Source organism: Phyllobates terribilis, unplaced genomic scaffold, assembly GCF_046119375.1.
Source record: "Phyllobates terribilis strain yellow unplaced genomic scaffold, ASM4611937v1 Scaffold_117__1_contigs__length_5270597, whole genome shotgun sequence".
Lineage (NCBI taxonomy): Eukaryota > Metazoa > Chordata > Amphibia > Anura > Dendrobatidae > Phyllobates > Phyllobates terribilis.
In genome coordinates, this window is record NW_027362877.1 from 151,170 (window position 1) to 167,652 (window position 16,483).

A 16,483-nucleotide genomic window follows, 5' to 3' on the forward strand; every position below is an offset into this window, starting at 1 on the left:
TACAAATCTGAGACCTCAGAGACGTGTAACATCTTATTCTGGTCGTGTCCGATACGAAACTCCTTCTATTCCCCCCCAATATGTAGACTGAGCAGGGCCCTCCCTTATATTGTACCATACTGATACCGGGGGAGGGACGTTACCAGAGTAACCGCCCAGTGTGGGACGTCGGATAAGGGGACAGAGGACCCCATCAGTCACCAGAACAAGTCCTGAGACCCCAAAAAGCTCAGGAGGAACGACCCTTCATAACCCTCATTACTGATCGGCCATTATGTCATGAAGCGATGAATCTTCCTAATATTTCTTCTGCTGTCGCCTTATGAGGCTTCATTGTCCTCCAAACACAATCGGAAATCTGCTGATTTATCCACAGAATCTAAAATCAACCGCTGCTGACAATCACTCTCCTGTGTGAGCGATGGGGGAGGGGAGTGGAGAAGAAGAGACAGGGAGGGAGCGAGAACAACAGCACAAGAGTCACATGTACAAGGCAAAAAAAGAGGAGAAAAGCCGAAAATGGGAGATTCATCATTACACGTCATCTACAGCGAATCTGGTGTAAGAGGCCGGAGCTCCTCCATCATCACCTCCTGGTACCGATCCTGGTGTCCTTCTAGATACTCCCACTCCTCCATGGAGAGATAGACAGCGACGTCCTGACACCTTATAGGAACCTGACAACAACGACACCGTCATCACCCAGAATCCTCCAGTGCTGTCCTGTATAATGTCCCAGCAGTCACCTCTCCGTCCTCACTCAGAATCCTCCAGTGCTGTCCTGTATAATGTCCCAGCAGTCACCTCTAGGCTCATCACCCAGAATCCTCCAGTGCTGTCCTGTATAATGTCCCAGCAGTCACCTCTCTGGTCATCACCCAGAATCCTCCAGTGCTGTCCTGTATAATGTCCCAGCAGTCACCTCTCTGGTCATCGCCCAGAATCCTCCAGTGCTGTCCTGTATAATGTCCCAGCAGTCACCTCTCTGGTCATCACCCAGAATCCTCCAGTGCTGTCCTGTATAATGTCCCAGCAGTCACCTCTCCGGTCATCACCCAGAATCCTCCAGTGCTGTCCTGTATAATGTCCCAGCAGTCACCTCTCCGCTCATCACCCAGAATCCTCCAGTGCTGTCCTGTATAATGTCCCAGCAGTCACCTCTCCGGTCATCACCCAGAAACCTCCAGTGCCGTCCTGTATAATGTCCCAGCAGTCACCTCTCCGCTCATCACCAAGAATCCTCCAGTGCCATCCTGTATAATGTCCCAGCAGTCACCTCTCCGGTCATCACCCAGAATCCTCCAGTGCCGTCCTGTATAATGTCCCAGCAGTCACCTCTCCAGTCATCACCCAGAATCCTCCAGTGCTGTCCTGTATAATGTCCTTGCAGTCACCTCTCGGGTCATCACCCAGAATCCTCCAGTGCTGTCCTGTATAATGTCCCAGCAGTCAACTCTCCGGTCATCACCCAGAATCCTCCAGTGCTGTCCTGTATAATGTCCCAGCAGTCACCTCTCCGGTCATCACCCAGAATCCTCCAGTGCTGTCCTGTATAATGTCCCAGCAGTCACCTCTCCGCTCAGCAGCTCAATCATCTTGTTGCTGAGCTCTAGGATCTTCTTCTTCCTCTCATGTATCGGGGGGTGCGGGGGAGGCTCTGTGATGGGGTCCGGGCTCCGCCCTCCTGGCTCCTGGAGATGGATGATGGGAGTCACACCCTCCCCCGGTGTCTTCCTCACTATTGTGTAATCCTGTGTATGGAGAGAGACACTTAGGGAGAAGAATTCCTTCCCGACTCCAGATCTGACAATCAGTAGAAATCCCGGGATCAATAACCGTCTCCAGTAATCTGGGGCCATAACCTGGAATATTATTACACTCAGGACAGACATCCAGGCCCCTCTACAGCTCTTATAGGGAATCCCTATGACAACTCCTCCTGGCAGAGAGCTGCACACAATCACTGCTCTTACAGTAAAGAATCCTTCTCTTCCTCTTCAGGATTTCCTCTTCCCGATGTCGGACTTGTTACATAACACAATAAAGCTGATAGAAATGTAGAGGAGTTACCTCTCCGCTCAGCAGGGAGATGATCTCCAGGGTGAAGTGTAATAATCTTCTGGTGGTCTCGTCCTCGTCCATCCTCGGGGGGTCATTCAGGAGGAGGGATGAACACTGGATCAGCTGGAGGGATCTCGTCCTGCCGGCGTCTTCATGATAAAGGAGAAGATGGAGATCACAGGGGACGATATAACGACAATCACTGAATTCTGCCCCAAATATCCGACATTTATCAGGAAGAATCTGGAGGAAAAGCCACAAACTCCACCGCGGCCTCCTCCGCCGACCTGACCGCTCATTATCAGCCTCGTAGGAGGACGGTCACCGTGGTAACTACACCTCTAGTGGAGGACGGTCGCCGTGGTAACTACAGCGCCAGCAGAGGATGGTTACCGTGGCAACTACAGCGCTAGCGGAGGACGGTCACCGTGGTAACTACAGTGCCAGTGGAGGACGGTCACCGTGGTAACTACACCGCCAGCGGGGGACGGTCACCATGGTAACTACACCGCCAGCGGAGGACGATCATCGTGGTAACTACACCGCCAGCGGGGGACGGTCACCGTGGTAACTACACCGCCAGCGGAGGACAATCATCGTGGTAACTCCACCTCCAGCGGAGGACGGTCACTGTGGTAACTATACCTCCAGCGGAGGACGGTCACCGTGGTAACTCCACCTCCAGCAGAGGACGGTCACTGTGGTAACTACACCTCCAGCGGGGGACGGTCACCGTGGTAACTCCACCTCCAGCGGAGGATGGTCACTGTGGTAACTACACCTCCAGCGGAGGACGGTCACCGTGGTAACTCCACCTCCAGCAGAGGACGGTCACCGTGGTAACTCCACCACCAGCGGGGGACGGTCACCGTGGTAACTCCACCTCCAGCGGGGAACGGTCACCGTGGTAACTACAGTGCCAGTGGAGGACGGTCACCGTGGTAACTACACCGCCAGCGGGGGACGGTCACCATGATAACTACACCGCCAGCGGAGGACGATCATTGTGGTAACTACACCTCCAGCGGGGGACGGTCACCGTGGTAACTACACCGCCAGCGGAGGACGGTCACCGTGGTAACTACACCTCCAGCGGAGGACGGTCACCGTGGTAACTACAGTGCCAGTGGAGGACGGTCACCGTGGTAACTACACCGCCAGCGGGGGACGGTCACCATGGTAACTACACCGCCAGCGGAGGACCATCATCGTGGTAACTCCACCTCCAGCGGAGGACGGTCATTGTGGTAACTACACCTCCAGCGGAGGACGGTCACCGTGGTAACTCCACCTCCAGCAGAGGACGGTCACTGTGGTAACTACACCTCCAGCGGGGAACGGTCACCGTGGTAACTCCACCTCCAGCGGAGGACGGTCACTGTGGTAACTACACCTCCAGCGGAGGACGGTCACCATGGTAACTCCACCTCCAGCGGGGGACAGTCACCGTGGTAACTCCACCTCCAGCAGAGGACGGTCACCGTGGTAACTCCACCTCCAGCGGGGGACGGTCACTGTGGTAACTATACCTCCAGCGGGGAATGGTCACCGTGGTAACTCCACCTCCAGCGGAGGACGGTCACTGTGGTAACTACACCTCCAGCGGAGGACGGTCACCGTGGTAACTCCACCTCCAGCGGGGGACGGTCACCGTGGTAACTCCACCTCCAGCAGAGGACGGTCACCGTGGTAACTCCACCTCCAGCGGGGGACGGTCACCGTGGTAACTCCACCTCCAGCCGGGGCGGTGAGGTGAGGAGGAGCCGCTGCACATCCCCCATACAACACTGAGGAGCCGCAGTCACATGGAGCAGGAGCCTCCACAGGAACAGCTCTGATCTCACCCCACACTCTCCTCTCACAGATTCACCACAAACCCTCCCTGTAATCTCACCGGAATGGCGGGAAGCGGAAACCTGCTGCTGGCTGATACCAGAGAGCAAGAGCTGCGCACAACCAGGACGGAGCTGCTGCACTGAGAGCGGGAGGACCTGTGGTGACGTCACCGCCATGTGATCAGGGAGCGGGGCTCAGGAGAGAAGTGGTGAAGGACCTGTGGTGACGTCACCGCCATGTGGTCAGGGGGCGGGGCTTCGGGTGGTGATTGGCTCCGCAGTGTTTCCTCACAGACTGTAATGATTCTATAAACTATAAAGTTATTATAATGGTGAAGGAGCTGTGATGAGGCTGCGGTCATGTGACAGTGATGACGTCACCGCAGCTCCTCCCCCTCAGGGGTCATTGCCCCGCCCAGATCTGCAGATGATCCCGGCGCAGTCGCTCCTCCGGCTCCTCCTCCCTCTGACGTCACATAGTGGCCGCTTTCTCCAGTGATGAGGATTTCTCTGCTCCCGGAGGTTCTGTAAGTCCAGTAGTCTCATCAGGTCCACATCTATAGTAAGTTCACCTGTTTCCCCAGTCAGGGCTCGCTCTCACTTCAGTCTGATAAAACCCCAGACTGCGTCCGTACCCAGTAATCCTCGGATTCTCTGCTCAGCGGCGTTTTGTTTCCCAGCTCCGATCGGATCGCACGCACCCATATAATCTACCATCGCAGAGGCAGGAACCCCCCGTTCCAGTGGGGTAAGGAGCAAGCTGAATCCTTTGAGGTGAAGAAGGAGATCCTGACTGGTGAAGAGATCCTGGCTGGTGAAGAGATCCTGGCCTACCCTGACTACAGCCAACCGTTCCTCTGTACACTGAAGCCAGCAACGAGGGATTAGGAGCTGTGTTGAGTCAGAAGCAGAATGGCCGGGAGAAGGTGATCGTCTATGCCAGCAGGAAGCTCCGCCCGACCGAGAGGAACCCAGAGAACTATAGCTCCTTCAAGTTGGAGCTCCTGGCCTTGGTCTGGGCCATCACTGAACGAGTCAAGCACTACCTAGCCTCCAGTAAGTTCACGGCTTACACTGACAACAACCCCCTGACACATCTAGAGACAGCCAAGTTGGGAGCCATGGAGCAACGTTGGATGGCCCGGCTGTCAAACTATCAGTTCACCATCAAGTACCGGGCAGGCCACAAGAACGCCAACGCCGATGCCCTATCCAGAATGCCTCACCAGTTGGACACTGAAGAAGAAGTGGATGACCTGGAGGAGATTGAGCTACCTGCTTTCCACATCATGGTAAGACACTAAACCCTTTACCTCATCACAGTTGGAAGGAGACCCAGGACAGCGACCCAGTTGTCAGCCGTATAAAAGAACTGATAACCCAGGAAGGTTCCTCCCTGGAGAAGGACGCTTCTCCACAAGCCAAGCAACTGTGGAATGAGAGAAGCCGGCTGTTCATCTATAGAGAGAAGCTGTGCCGAAGGTATGTTAACCCTAGGACCCATGAGATGGTATGGCAGATCGTAGTGCCCAGGACAGACATCCAGATGGTATTTTAGGCCTACCACGATCAAGCAGGGCACTTTGGTTGGAAGAAGCTGGAAACCCTCCTGAAGAGTCGGCTTTACTGGGTTGGAATGCGGAGCTCCATAGAGAGGTGGTGCCGGGATTGTGGACCCTGTAGCCTCAGAAGAAAAGACTACAGCAGCCAGAAAGCACCCCTGCCGTCCATCAAGACAACCCAGCCCCTGGAGATCGTTGCTCTGGACCATGTCAAGCTGTCACCTAGCAGGTCAGGCTACTCGTATGCCCTGACCATGGTGGATCACTACTCCCGGTTCCTGGTGGTTGCCCCCGTCAAGGATCTGATGGCAGAAACTGCAGCAAGGACGTTTCAAGAATACTTCTGCAGGCCCCATGGATACCCGGAAAAGGTGCTGACGGATCAAGGCCCTGCCATTGAAGCCGAGCTGTTCAAAGAGTTTTGCCATCTGTATGGATGTAAGAAGATCCGGACTACACCGTACCACTCTCAAACCAATGGGTTATGTGAAAAGATGAATAACATAGTCATCGACCTGTTGAAGACCTTACCTCTAGAAGAAAGAAACCATTGGCCAGACAAACTACGAGACCTGGTAGATCTGTACAATCACATACCTGTGAGTTCCACCAATTGTACTCCAGCGTACCTCATGAGAGCAAGACCCGGAAAGTTGCCCATGGACCTGGAGCTTGGAGTGCTAGAGCCAGAAGCAGATATGTCCACTGAAGACTGGGATACGACCCGACAGGAGCAGTACAAGAGAGTACAGGCCTGTGTCAAAGACAGTCTAAATAGGGTGAGAGATAAGCAGGAAGCACAGTACAACAATAGTGCACCAGCCGAACCCTTGACACCTGGAGAAGTTATGCTGAAACGCAAGAGAAGAAGCGACAAGCTTGACGACAAGTGGGAAAGGGAACCTTACACTGTGTTGAACTCCAGATTTGACAATAGGCAAACCTGTCTAATTAGCAAAGATGGAGGAAGAACAACTGCAACAGTATCAAGAGACCATCTGAAGTTGTGTCCAAGTCCGCTGAAGCCCCAGGAGGAAGTGCCTCTCACCGTATCGGAGGAGCCTAAAGAAGGAGTACTCCATACTGACTTAGGAGATTTCCCGGCAGATTGGCCCCAACTGTATGGAGCGGTAATAATAACTGTGCTACACTTCTACCAACAGCCATAAGACTCTCCACTGCAAGTAAGACCTGTAAGTGCCCCAGAAGAGCCTGCTCAGGAAGAATCCCCGGAAGAAGGATCACAGGCAGAAGCAGAGCCAGTAGGCCCAGTAACCAGTGTACTTGCCAGTCCCCTAGAGAGGTTAAGACAGTCTTGTAGTCCACCAACACATAGAGCGGAAAATAGTACAAGCATCCACACTACATGCATCCCCGTACTACGTAGGTCATCGAGTAACACAAAAGGCCAACCCCCTGTCAGGTATAAGGAGTAAATAGAAAAACACCTGCAGTATAAATAGTTACCCGTAAGGGTATATATATATATATATATATATATATATATATATATATATATACACACAGGACTCGGCTGATGACTGTGAGCTGCCCAAAAACTGTACATGTACATAGTTGCACTCCCTGGAGTGCCCCTTAAGTGACCACTGAACAAAAACCCGTTTGGCATGGCAGAAGACATAGTCTGACCCTGGATCACTTATGCCCTGTAGCCACGCCCAGGGCCTACGTTGAAGGTTTTCAGGCGGGTCCCTCATGCTGCTCATCTTCACCAGTGAGATGGACACCAGTTAATGGATCTCACTGAGGCTTTAAGAAGAGTGTGCTGTATATAAGAAAATATATTAATGTTATTATTGTATTATAATGTTACCTGTAATGTTCAAGAAAAGTGCCTCCCATAAAGGGAAGAAATGTTATTGTTTAACCTGTTTTTGCAAAAATGCTTCAGTCCAGGAGTACTCAGTTTTACTAGGGGGGGATGTGGCGCCCTGCTGCGCATTGGTGCCACAGAACCCAGAAGGGTGCATGGATGGACTTCTCCACAAGAGGCCCTCACACATTCACACACCTCCACGCTACCACCTTAGACAAGCAGAGGGAGCCCGTTAGGGACATATATATAGGGAGGATGGAGCCAGGCAGCTCAGTTAGTTCAGAGTTGTTTAGAGATCAGTCAGACTGAGAGAGTCTGAGAGCGTGCTGACGCTCAGAGAGCAGCGAAGAGGCAGCAAACTGGCTGCTGTGCTTAGGCGAGCCAAGGCCTACAGCACGTGTGAAGGCCTAGTGAGGGCCCTGAGTGTGGCCGAAGGTGAGAGGAGAAGGAAGAAGTAGTGAGGGGGCAGAGGAGCATACCAGGCTCACCCCGAGATATATACCGTACACCTGGTCTGCGCCTACAGGGACCCTTAATACCCAGTAGGAACCCCTGGAGGACTACAGGTCCCAGGTTCACCAAATGCTGATTGCAGTACCAGGGCTAGGAGTCACGGAGGCCCCAGCGTCCAGGGAGAGTGATCTCCAAAGAGAAGGCCCTACCACCAGGTCAGCAGGTTCAAGGAGAGAAAGTAACCAAGCTAGGCCTAGTTCCAGGCAGGCCAGAAGCTTAGAGAGTGAAGCCACGGATCAGGAGGCCCTATACCCGCTCACTGGGGAGAGTCCAAAAGTGCGCCCTTCGTCCGGAGTACCCTGGATCGTGCCTGCAACATCACCAGTAAAGGTACTGAAGCTTACCCCCGTGTTAGTGTCCGTCTTTCCTCCAGGACCGTCCTGCCGTCTCTCCCCTGCACCACCATCCATTACACCCCACGCTGCCCTGGAGCTAGCTCTGCCTGTGGAGAGCCACACCATCCCTGCTGCTCTATCACCAGCTCCAGAAGACTGCTCCGCAGCGGCGGCTCCCCTTAGCCGCATTTCACAGGTGGCGTCATGAACTTTCCAAATCCCCTATAAATCTATCCCCCTTTTTACTGACCGCCCAGGGTCACGGACCGGGCCAGCTACCGTGATATCCCCCAAGCAACCAGAGGCCCGGCTGCCGAGTACCCCACGGCCCAGGGGACGCATCACATGTGAGAGTATCAGAGCATGGAGCACTGACATTCAGCTCCCTCTCACAGCAGAGCAGCCGCCGAGTGTCATTAGCATATCGCATCGGGTGCTCTCGCATCGCATACCGTACGCTAGTGGGACCCCGGCCTAAGAGATATTTTTGTGTCTTGTATAGCAGAGCGGAGTTGTACAGATACCTGTCTTTACGTATGCTCAGGTTCTTCCGGGTGCGACTCACCCTCAGCATCCTCCCGCGCCATCTCCTCCTCTCCATGTTGTTGTGTAGAGTTCTCGGCACCATTTTGTGATGAGGGTCTGGCGAATTTTTAATTTTTTTTTTTTTCTTTTTTTAATTTTAAAATTTTTTATTTACATTTTCTATTGCTCATAATTTGGTCATCCAATGACAAATGAAAGCAATTATAAATCCATAACCCTTCTATGACCTGATTACTGTTAAATGGTACGATGATTATTATCTTACTTGTTTTAACTTCTGCTTTCTCACATCTCGCCTGCCCTTTAACACATTCTGTGCACTCTCTCCATATCCACCCCTCCCTTCACGCGTCTCTCATGTATAACTCTGAGGCTCTACTGATATTTCTCACCCACTCGAAACCATCCACTACCTCCATACAGCACTCAAAATGTTCATACAAATCATTGCACCACCTGCTCTGTTTTCTCCTTCTCCTAGTCCCTGGCAACATCTCCCCCAACCCTGGGCCTCCCTCCAATAGCATACCCCACTCTCCTCCAGCTGCATATAGAAACCCTGCTAGTCTTATTAACATTCAGTGCATGCCCTCTCCTATTGCCTTCCACTATGCTCTCTGGAACGCACGGTCTGTGTGTAACAAACTATCTTACATTCACGATTTTTTCCTCTCTAATTCCCTTAACTTTCTGGCTATTACAGCATTCAGACACCACCGCAGCTGCTGCTCTCTCGTTTAGTGGGCTGAAATTTTTGCATACCGCCAGACCTGAGAACAGACAAGGTGGAGGTGTTGTGCTTTCCAGGTCATCCCCCCAGTTCCCTCACTTATGTGTACTTCCTTTGAAGTCCACACTGTCAGACTCTTCAAACCCTTCTCCCTGTGAGTGGCGGTTGTGTATTGCCCTCCAGGCTCCTCCAGTCAGTTCCTGGATCACTTTGCCACCTGGCTTCCTCACTTTCATCCCTACCCTAATCATGGGAGACTTTAACATCCCCATCAATGATCTCCTCTCCCAATCTGCCTCTCATCTACTTTCTCTAACCCCCTCATTCGGCCTCTCACAGGTTACTAATTCTCCTACGCATGAAGACGGGAATACTCTGGACCTGGTTTTCTCCCGTCTATGCTCGCTGCATGACTTTACTAACTCCCCTCTCACGCTCTCGGACCACAACCTTCTTTCCTTCTCTGTCAAGAACTGTCTCCTCACCCGGGACACCCCCACTTACCTCACTTATAGGAATACAGGTACCATTAATACCCAGCAGTTTATGGACAATCTCCACACATCTTTAGCCCTCATCTCCTCCCTCTCCTTCCTCATTTAAACATGCCATCATAACCCTTTTACTTAAAAAGCCATCCCTCGACCAGAACAGACCTGTCTCTAACCTTCCTTTCATCTCTAAATTCCTGGAACGCCTGGTCTACTCCTGTCTAATCCGCTATCTCTCAGATAATTCTCTTCTTGACCCTCTACAATCTGGTTTCCGCTCCTTACACTCCACTGAAACTGCCCTCACTAAAGTCTCTAATGATCTACTAACAGCTAAATCCAAAGGTCACTGCTCCCTGCTGATTCTCCTGGATCTCTCTGCTGCATTTGACACTGTGGATCACCAGCTCCTCCTCACTATGCTCCGCTCTATCAGGTTCAAGGAAACCGTTCTCTCCTGGTTCTCCTACCTCTCTGACCGCTCCTTCACTGTATCTTTTGCCGGCTCCTCTTCCTCGCCTCGTCCCTTACTATCGGGGTTCCGCAGGGCTCAGTCCTAGGCCCCCTCCTCTTCTCTCTATACACGGCCCCTATTGGACAATCAGCAGATTTGGGTTTCAGTATCATCTCTATGCTGACAACACCCAACTATACACCTCTTCACCTGACATCACCCCTAACCTAATAGAAAATACCAAGGATTGTCTGTCCACTGTCTCTAAAGCCCCCGTCTCACATAGCGATATCGCTAGCGAGATCACTGCTGAGTCACGGTTTTGGTGACTCACCAGCGACCTCACCAGCGATGTCGCTATGTGTGACACTTTGCAACAATCAGGCCCCTGCTGTGAGGTCGCTGATCGCTGCAAAGTGTCCTGGACCATTTTTTGGTCGTTGGCCTCCCGCTGGCCAGCACATATCGCTGTGTGTGACCAGCGGGACCAACGATCTGGCTGGTAACCATGGTAAACATCGGGTTACTAGGGGCACGCGCGCACTTAGTAACCCGCTGTTTACCATGGATACCACTCTGCTACGGTGCGCGGAGGCTACCGTTCACCTTAGCAGAGTCGTATCCATGACAAACATCGGGTTACTAAGTGCGCGTATGCCCCTAGTAACCCGATGTTTATCATGGATACGACTCTGCTAAGGTGAACGGTAACCTCCCGCGCACCGAAGCAGAGTGGTATCCATGGTAAACAGCGGGTTACTAGGGGCACACGCGCACTTAGTAACCCGATATTTACCATAGTTACCAGCCTGCTCCTGCTTAAGCAGCAGGCTGGTAACGGGAGCAGGACATCGTGGAACGATTCTTTCCACGATATCGCTGCTCCCCTGATAGCTGGTGAGCCTGCCTGTTTGACAGCTCATCAGCGATGTATTAGCGATGCAGCAACGATCCCTGACAGGTCGTATCGTTGTCGGGATCGCTGCTGCATCGCTTAGTGTGACGGGGCCTTAACATCATGTCCTCCCTGTATCTTAAACTGAATCTCTCCAAAACTGAACTTCTTGTGTTTCTCCCCTCTACTAACCCAACTCTACCTAACATCGAAATTACTTTGGATGGTTCAACCATAACTCCCAGCAGCACGGCCGCTGCCTTGGGGTCATATTCGACACTAACCTTTCCTTTACTCCCTATATCCGATCACTCACCCGCTCTTGTCATCTGCATCTTAAAAACATCTCCAGAATCCGACCTTTTCTCACCTTTGAAACTGCTAAAACTCTGACTGTCGCTCTTATTCACTCTCGTCTGGAATACTGCAACTCTCTTCTGATCGGTCTCCCTCTTACCAAACTTTCTCCTCTCCAATCCGTCCTGAATGCTGCAGCCAGGGTCGTATTTCTGTCCAGCCGCTTCACCGATGCCTCCATCTTGTGCCAGTCTTTACACTGGTTGCCGGTCTGCCTCAGGGTCCAATATAAACTCATCGCACTCACCCACAAAGCTCTCCACAGTTCTGCGCCGCCTTATATCTCCTCTCTCTTCTCTATCGCCCTACACGTGCCCTCCGTTCTACAAATGACCTAAGACTAACATCCCTCATAATCCAAACCTCGCACCTCCGTCTCCAAAACTTCTCTCGTGCTGCACCAGTTCTCTGGAATGCTTTACCCCAGACGATCTGACTGATGCCTAGCCCCCATGTCTTCAAGCGCGCTTTAAAAACCCATCTCTTTAAACAAGCCGACCACCTCAACTACTCAGTAAATTAACTTTCCCCTGTTCCCTCCTTCTAAATATTATTCAGAATCTGTTCCCTACTATTCATCTGTCCCCACACCCTCCATGCACAAGATAACTGCACTCGATACTTGAGTATTGCACTTATACATACGGGCTGATGACCGGATCATGCAGCTTTATGTGAAAGTCCCTATTTATTATAATTGTCAGACCTGAAATAACAAGCACTTTACACCTACTGTGTCCCCCCATTCCCTTGTAGATTGTAAGCGTGCGGGCGGCCGGACCCTCGCTCCTAATGTAACTGTTTAAACTGTCTTACCTTGTATTGAATTTATTACCTGTACATGTCCCCGCTTAATTGTAAAGTGCTGCGGAATATGTTGGCGCTATATAAATAAAACAATATGGGGGTTTTTTGCATTTCCTATATACGCCTATATATATATTTGTGGCAATGTGTATTGGTGTAAAATTAAATATTTTATTTGATAGTTAATATACTTTGTTATGGACGTTTTTTCATTTTTGTGTATATACACTGCTCAAAAAATAAAGGGAACACTGAAATAACCCATCCTAGATCTGAATGAATGAAATATTCTCATTGAATACTTTGTTCTGTTCAAAGTTGAATGTGCTGACAACAAAATCACACAAAAATCATCAATGGAAATCACATTTATTAACCTATGGAGGCCTGGATTTGGAGTCACCCCCAAAATTAAAGTGGAAAAACACACTACAGGCTGATCCAACTTTGATGTAATGTCCTTAAAACAAGTCAAAATGAGGTTCAGTATTGTGTGTGGCCTCCACGTGCCTGTATGACCTCCCTACAACGCCTGGGCATGCTCCTGATGAGGCTGAGTATTGTGTGTGGCCTCCACGTGCCTGTATGACCTCCCTACAACGCCTGGGCATGCTCCTGATGAGGCTGAGTATTGTGTGTGGCCTCCACGTGCCTGTATGACCTCCCTACAATGCCTGGGCATGCTCCTGATGAGGTTGCGGATGGTCTCCTGTGGGATCTCCTCCCAGACCTGGACTAAACCATCCGCCAACTCCTGGACAGTCTGTGGTGCAGCGTGACGTTGATGGATGGAGCGAGACATGATGTGCCAGATGTGCTCAATCGGATTCAGGTCTGGGGAATAGGCGGGCCAGTCCATAGCTTCAATGCCTTCATCTTGCAGGAACTGCTGACACACTCCAGCCACATGAGGTCTTGCATTGTCCTGCATTAGGAGGAACCCAGGGCCAACCGCACCAGCATATGGTCTCACAAGGGGTCTGAGGATCTCATCTCGGTACCTAATGGCAGTCAGGCTACCTCTGGCGAGCACATGCAGGGCTGTGCGGCCCTCCAAAGAAATGCCACCCCACACCATTACTGACCCACTGCCAAACCGGTCATGCTGAAGGATGTTGCAGGCAGCAGATCGCTCTCCACAGCGTCTCCAGACTCTGTCACGTCTGTCACATGTGCGCAGTGTGAACCTGCTTTCATCTGTGAAGAGCACAGGGCGCCAGTGTCGACTTTGCCAATCCTGGTGTTCTGTGGCAAATGCCAAGCGTCCTGCACGGTGCTGGGCTGTGAGCACAACTCCCATCTGTGGACGTCGGGCCCTCATACCACCCTCATGGAGTCAGATTTTAACCGTTTGTGCAGACACATGTACATTTGTGGCCTGCTGAAGGTCATTTTTCAGGCCACTGGCAGTGCTCCTCCTGTTCCTCCTTGCACAAAGGCGGAGGTAGCGGTCCTGCTGCTGGGTTGTTGCCCTCCTATGGCCCCCCACATCTCCTGGTGTACTGGCCTGTCTCCTGGTCGCGCCTCCAGCCTCTGGCCACTACGCTGACAGACACAGCAAACCTTCTTGCCACAGCTCACATTGATGTGCCATCCTGGATGAGCTGCACTACCTGAGCACCTTCTGTGGGTTGTAGAGTCCGTCTCATGCTACCGTGAGTGTGAAAGCCCAACCAACATTCAAAAGTGACCAAAACAGCCAGAAAGCATTGGTACTAAGATGTGGTCTGTGGTCCCCACCTGCAGAACCACTCCTTTATTGAGGGGGTCTTGATAATTGCCAATAATTTCCATCTATTGTCTATTCCATTTGCACAACAGCCTGTGAAATTGATTGTCAATCAGTGTTGCTTCCTAAGTTGACAGTTTGATTTCACAGAAGTTTGATTCACTTGGAGTTATATTCTGTTAAGTGTTCTCTTTATTTTTTTGAGCAGTGTATATTTTATATAATGAGACTAATATGATTATATGAATGTTTGTGGTTTTCTTCATTTTTTATTTCATTGTGATGTCATTTCCTTCTTTTTTTTCTATATAAATGTTGTATTTCTATGTGATTGCCCACAATTGACAAAAGCTCTGGAGGAGCTGAAACGTTTTGCAGATCTGTGGATGTGGAATAAATGATTGACTACAGGTGAGTGCCGGGATCTCTTTCCTTTCCCCCTCCATTACTAACCTGAGGCCTTGAAGACAGCTGTGTTTTTTAACAAATCACAGCTGTCATCAACTATAACCACCATTACCCCGATTGCCACCGCACCAGGGCAATCGTGAACAGCCGTGCAAAGCACCTGAATTGGTGCGCCATTTCTGAGGTGGCTGCGGGCTGGTATTTTTAGGCTGGGAAAGGCCCAGTAACCGAGGACCTTCCCACCCTGATAATATCCGCTCACAGCTGTCTGCTTTACCTTTACTGGTTATCAAAAATAGGGAGGACTCCACATCTCTTTTTAATTTATTAGCTAAACACAAGTACAGTAAACTCCACACACAGGGCAGTAATTATATATCTCACGGATATCTATCATCTATCTCGATCTTTGCACATCTAACACCTAAATATCTGTCATTTCTATTCTGCACTCTCTTCCGGCACGTGTCACACAGACGTGTGTGTGGATGTCACACTTTATGTCATCTGTGTGCAGGACGTACTGACGTCCGAGCTGCCGGCAAAAAACGGACATGTCCGGTCCGTGTGACCATGTGCGCAGCCTATAGATTATAATGGGTGTACGTGTGTGTCTCCGGTACGTGTGAAGGGGGCCTAAAGGGTATGAGCACTTTTAGTATGAATTACCAGTAGGGGGCGTGACCACTTAAAGTGCCTAGGGCAGCATGAATGCCAGATACGGCCCTGAGCACAGCCCTAATAAAGTCATTAGAGCTGCAGATAAAGGGGGCTCGATTACAGCTCTGGATAGTGGGTTGTATGAGCCGGAGGTTATGAACATGGATGACGACACTAATATATGCCGCACTCTAGATGGAGATCCTACTAATTCATACAATACCCCCTTACATTGTCTTTTGGAGGAGGGTTTGGTATCGGCTGTACTTAATGCCAAACAAATAGAATGATTAAAGGAAAATCACCCACAATGTCCAATATTTCATACATTACCGAAAACCCACAAAGAAGGAAACATCCATCAGTCTAGAGATACATTCAATACTGGCTGCAGAGAAGATTCCTATAATATAGTGAATATTACCAGAAAACATTTACCTATGTTATACACTGACAAGGATCCAGCAACAAGAAAGACAACTGACACGTGGAGGACAAACACCAAAGGTTTCATTGAATGTGGGAGAAATAAGTGTGGTTTGTGCAAGTCTGTGCACAAAGCAAAAATGTCTGCATCTACTAACCATAATAAACCCTATAATATCCGACATCTCATTAGTTGTAGCTCCACACGTCATTGACACCATACACTGTGAAGCTTGTCTGCTGCAATATGTGGGGGGCACGGTCAGACCCTTACGTCACCGCATTGGGGGACACGTTAGGGACGTTCTTGGCCCCACAACACGTAATACATCTGCTGCATCACAACATCTCATACAACACAATAGGGATTAATCACTTTACAGTTGTGGGTATTGAATATGTCACCAGACCAGCTAAGGGGGAGATTGGTATAAAAAGTACACCCCAGAGAAGCCTTGTGGATTCTGGAATTGGCCTCCAGATTCCCCAGTGATATGAAGCTTCGTTCAGACCTTGTATCCATTTACTGAATTGTGTTTTTTCCTCTTTTATAGTAATTATACATAATATACACATTATAGATGCAGACGCTTCATTCTTCTATTGCACGGATGCTTTTTGTTGTGGACATATCATCATCCATAGGGGTAATGTAGACATACTTGCACATGTCCATTTGGGGCTGGGGGTCTCCGCTGTGCATTAGACACTATGATGTGTAGAAGAAGCCGGTTACTGGTGATTTATTATGTCATGAAGAAGAACTGAACACAAATACCAGGTAGAAACGCAGAGATGTTTTGCTCCTATCTGTTTTTTAATGTTTCTATGATTTTA

The 16,483-nt window shown here is 50.3% G+C and overlaps 1 protein-coding gene across 1 annotated transcript; it reads right to left on the reverse strand.

Annotated features, from left to right (window-relative positions):
* Nucleotides 1–545: 545 nt before the first annotated feature.
* Nucleotides 546–4,038, reverse strand: LOC141201494 (gastrula zinc finger protein XlCGF66.1-like). Its single transcript, XM_073663502.1, has 4 exons — nt 3,956–4,038; nt 2,071–2,210; nt 1,572–1,751; nt 546–677 (listed from the first exon to the last, which is right to left on the reverse strand). The coding sequence occupies exons 2-4, from the start codon at nt 2,140–2,142 to the stop codon at nt 546–548; spliced, it is 384 nt and encodes a 127-aa protein (XP_073519603.1). The 5' UTR covers nt 2,143–2,210; nt 3,956–4,038.
* Nucleotides 4,039–16,483: the final 12,445 nt, after the last annotated feature.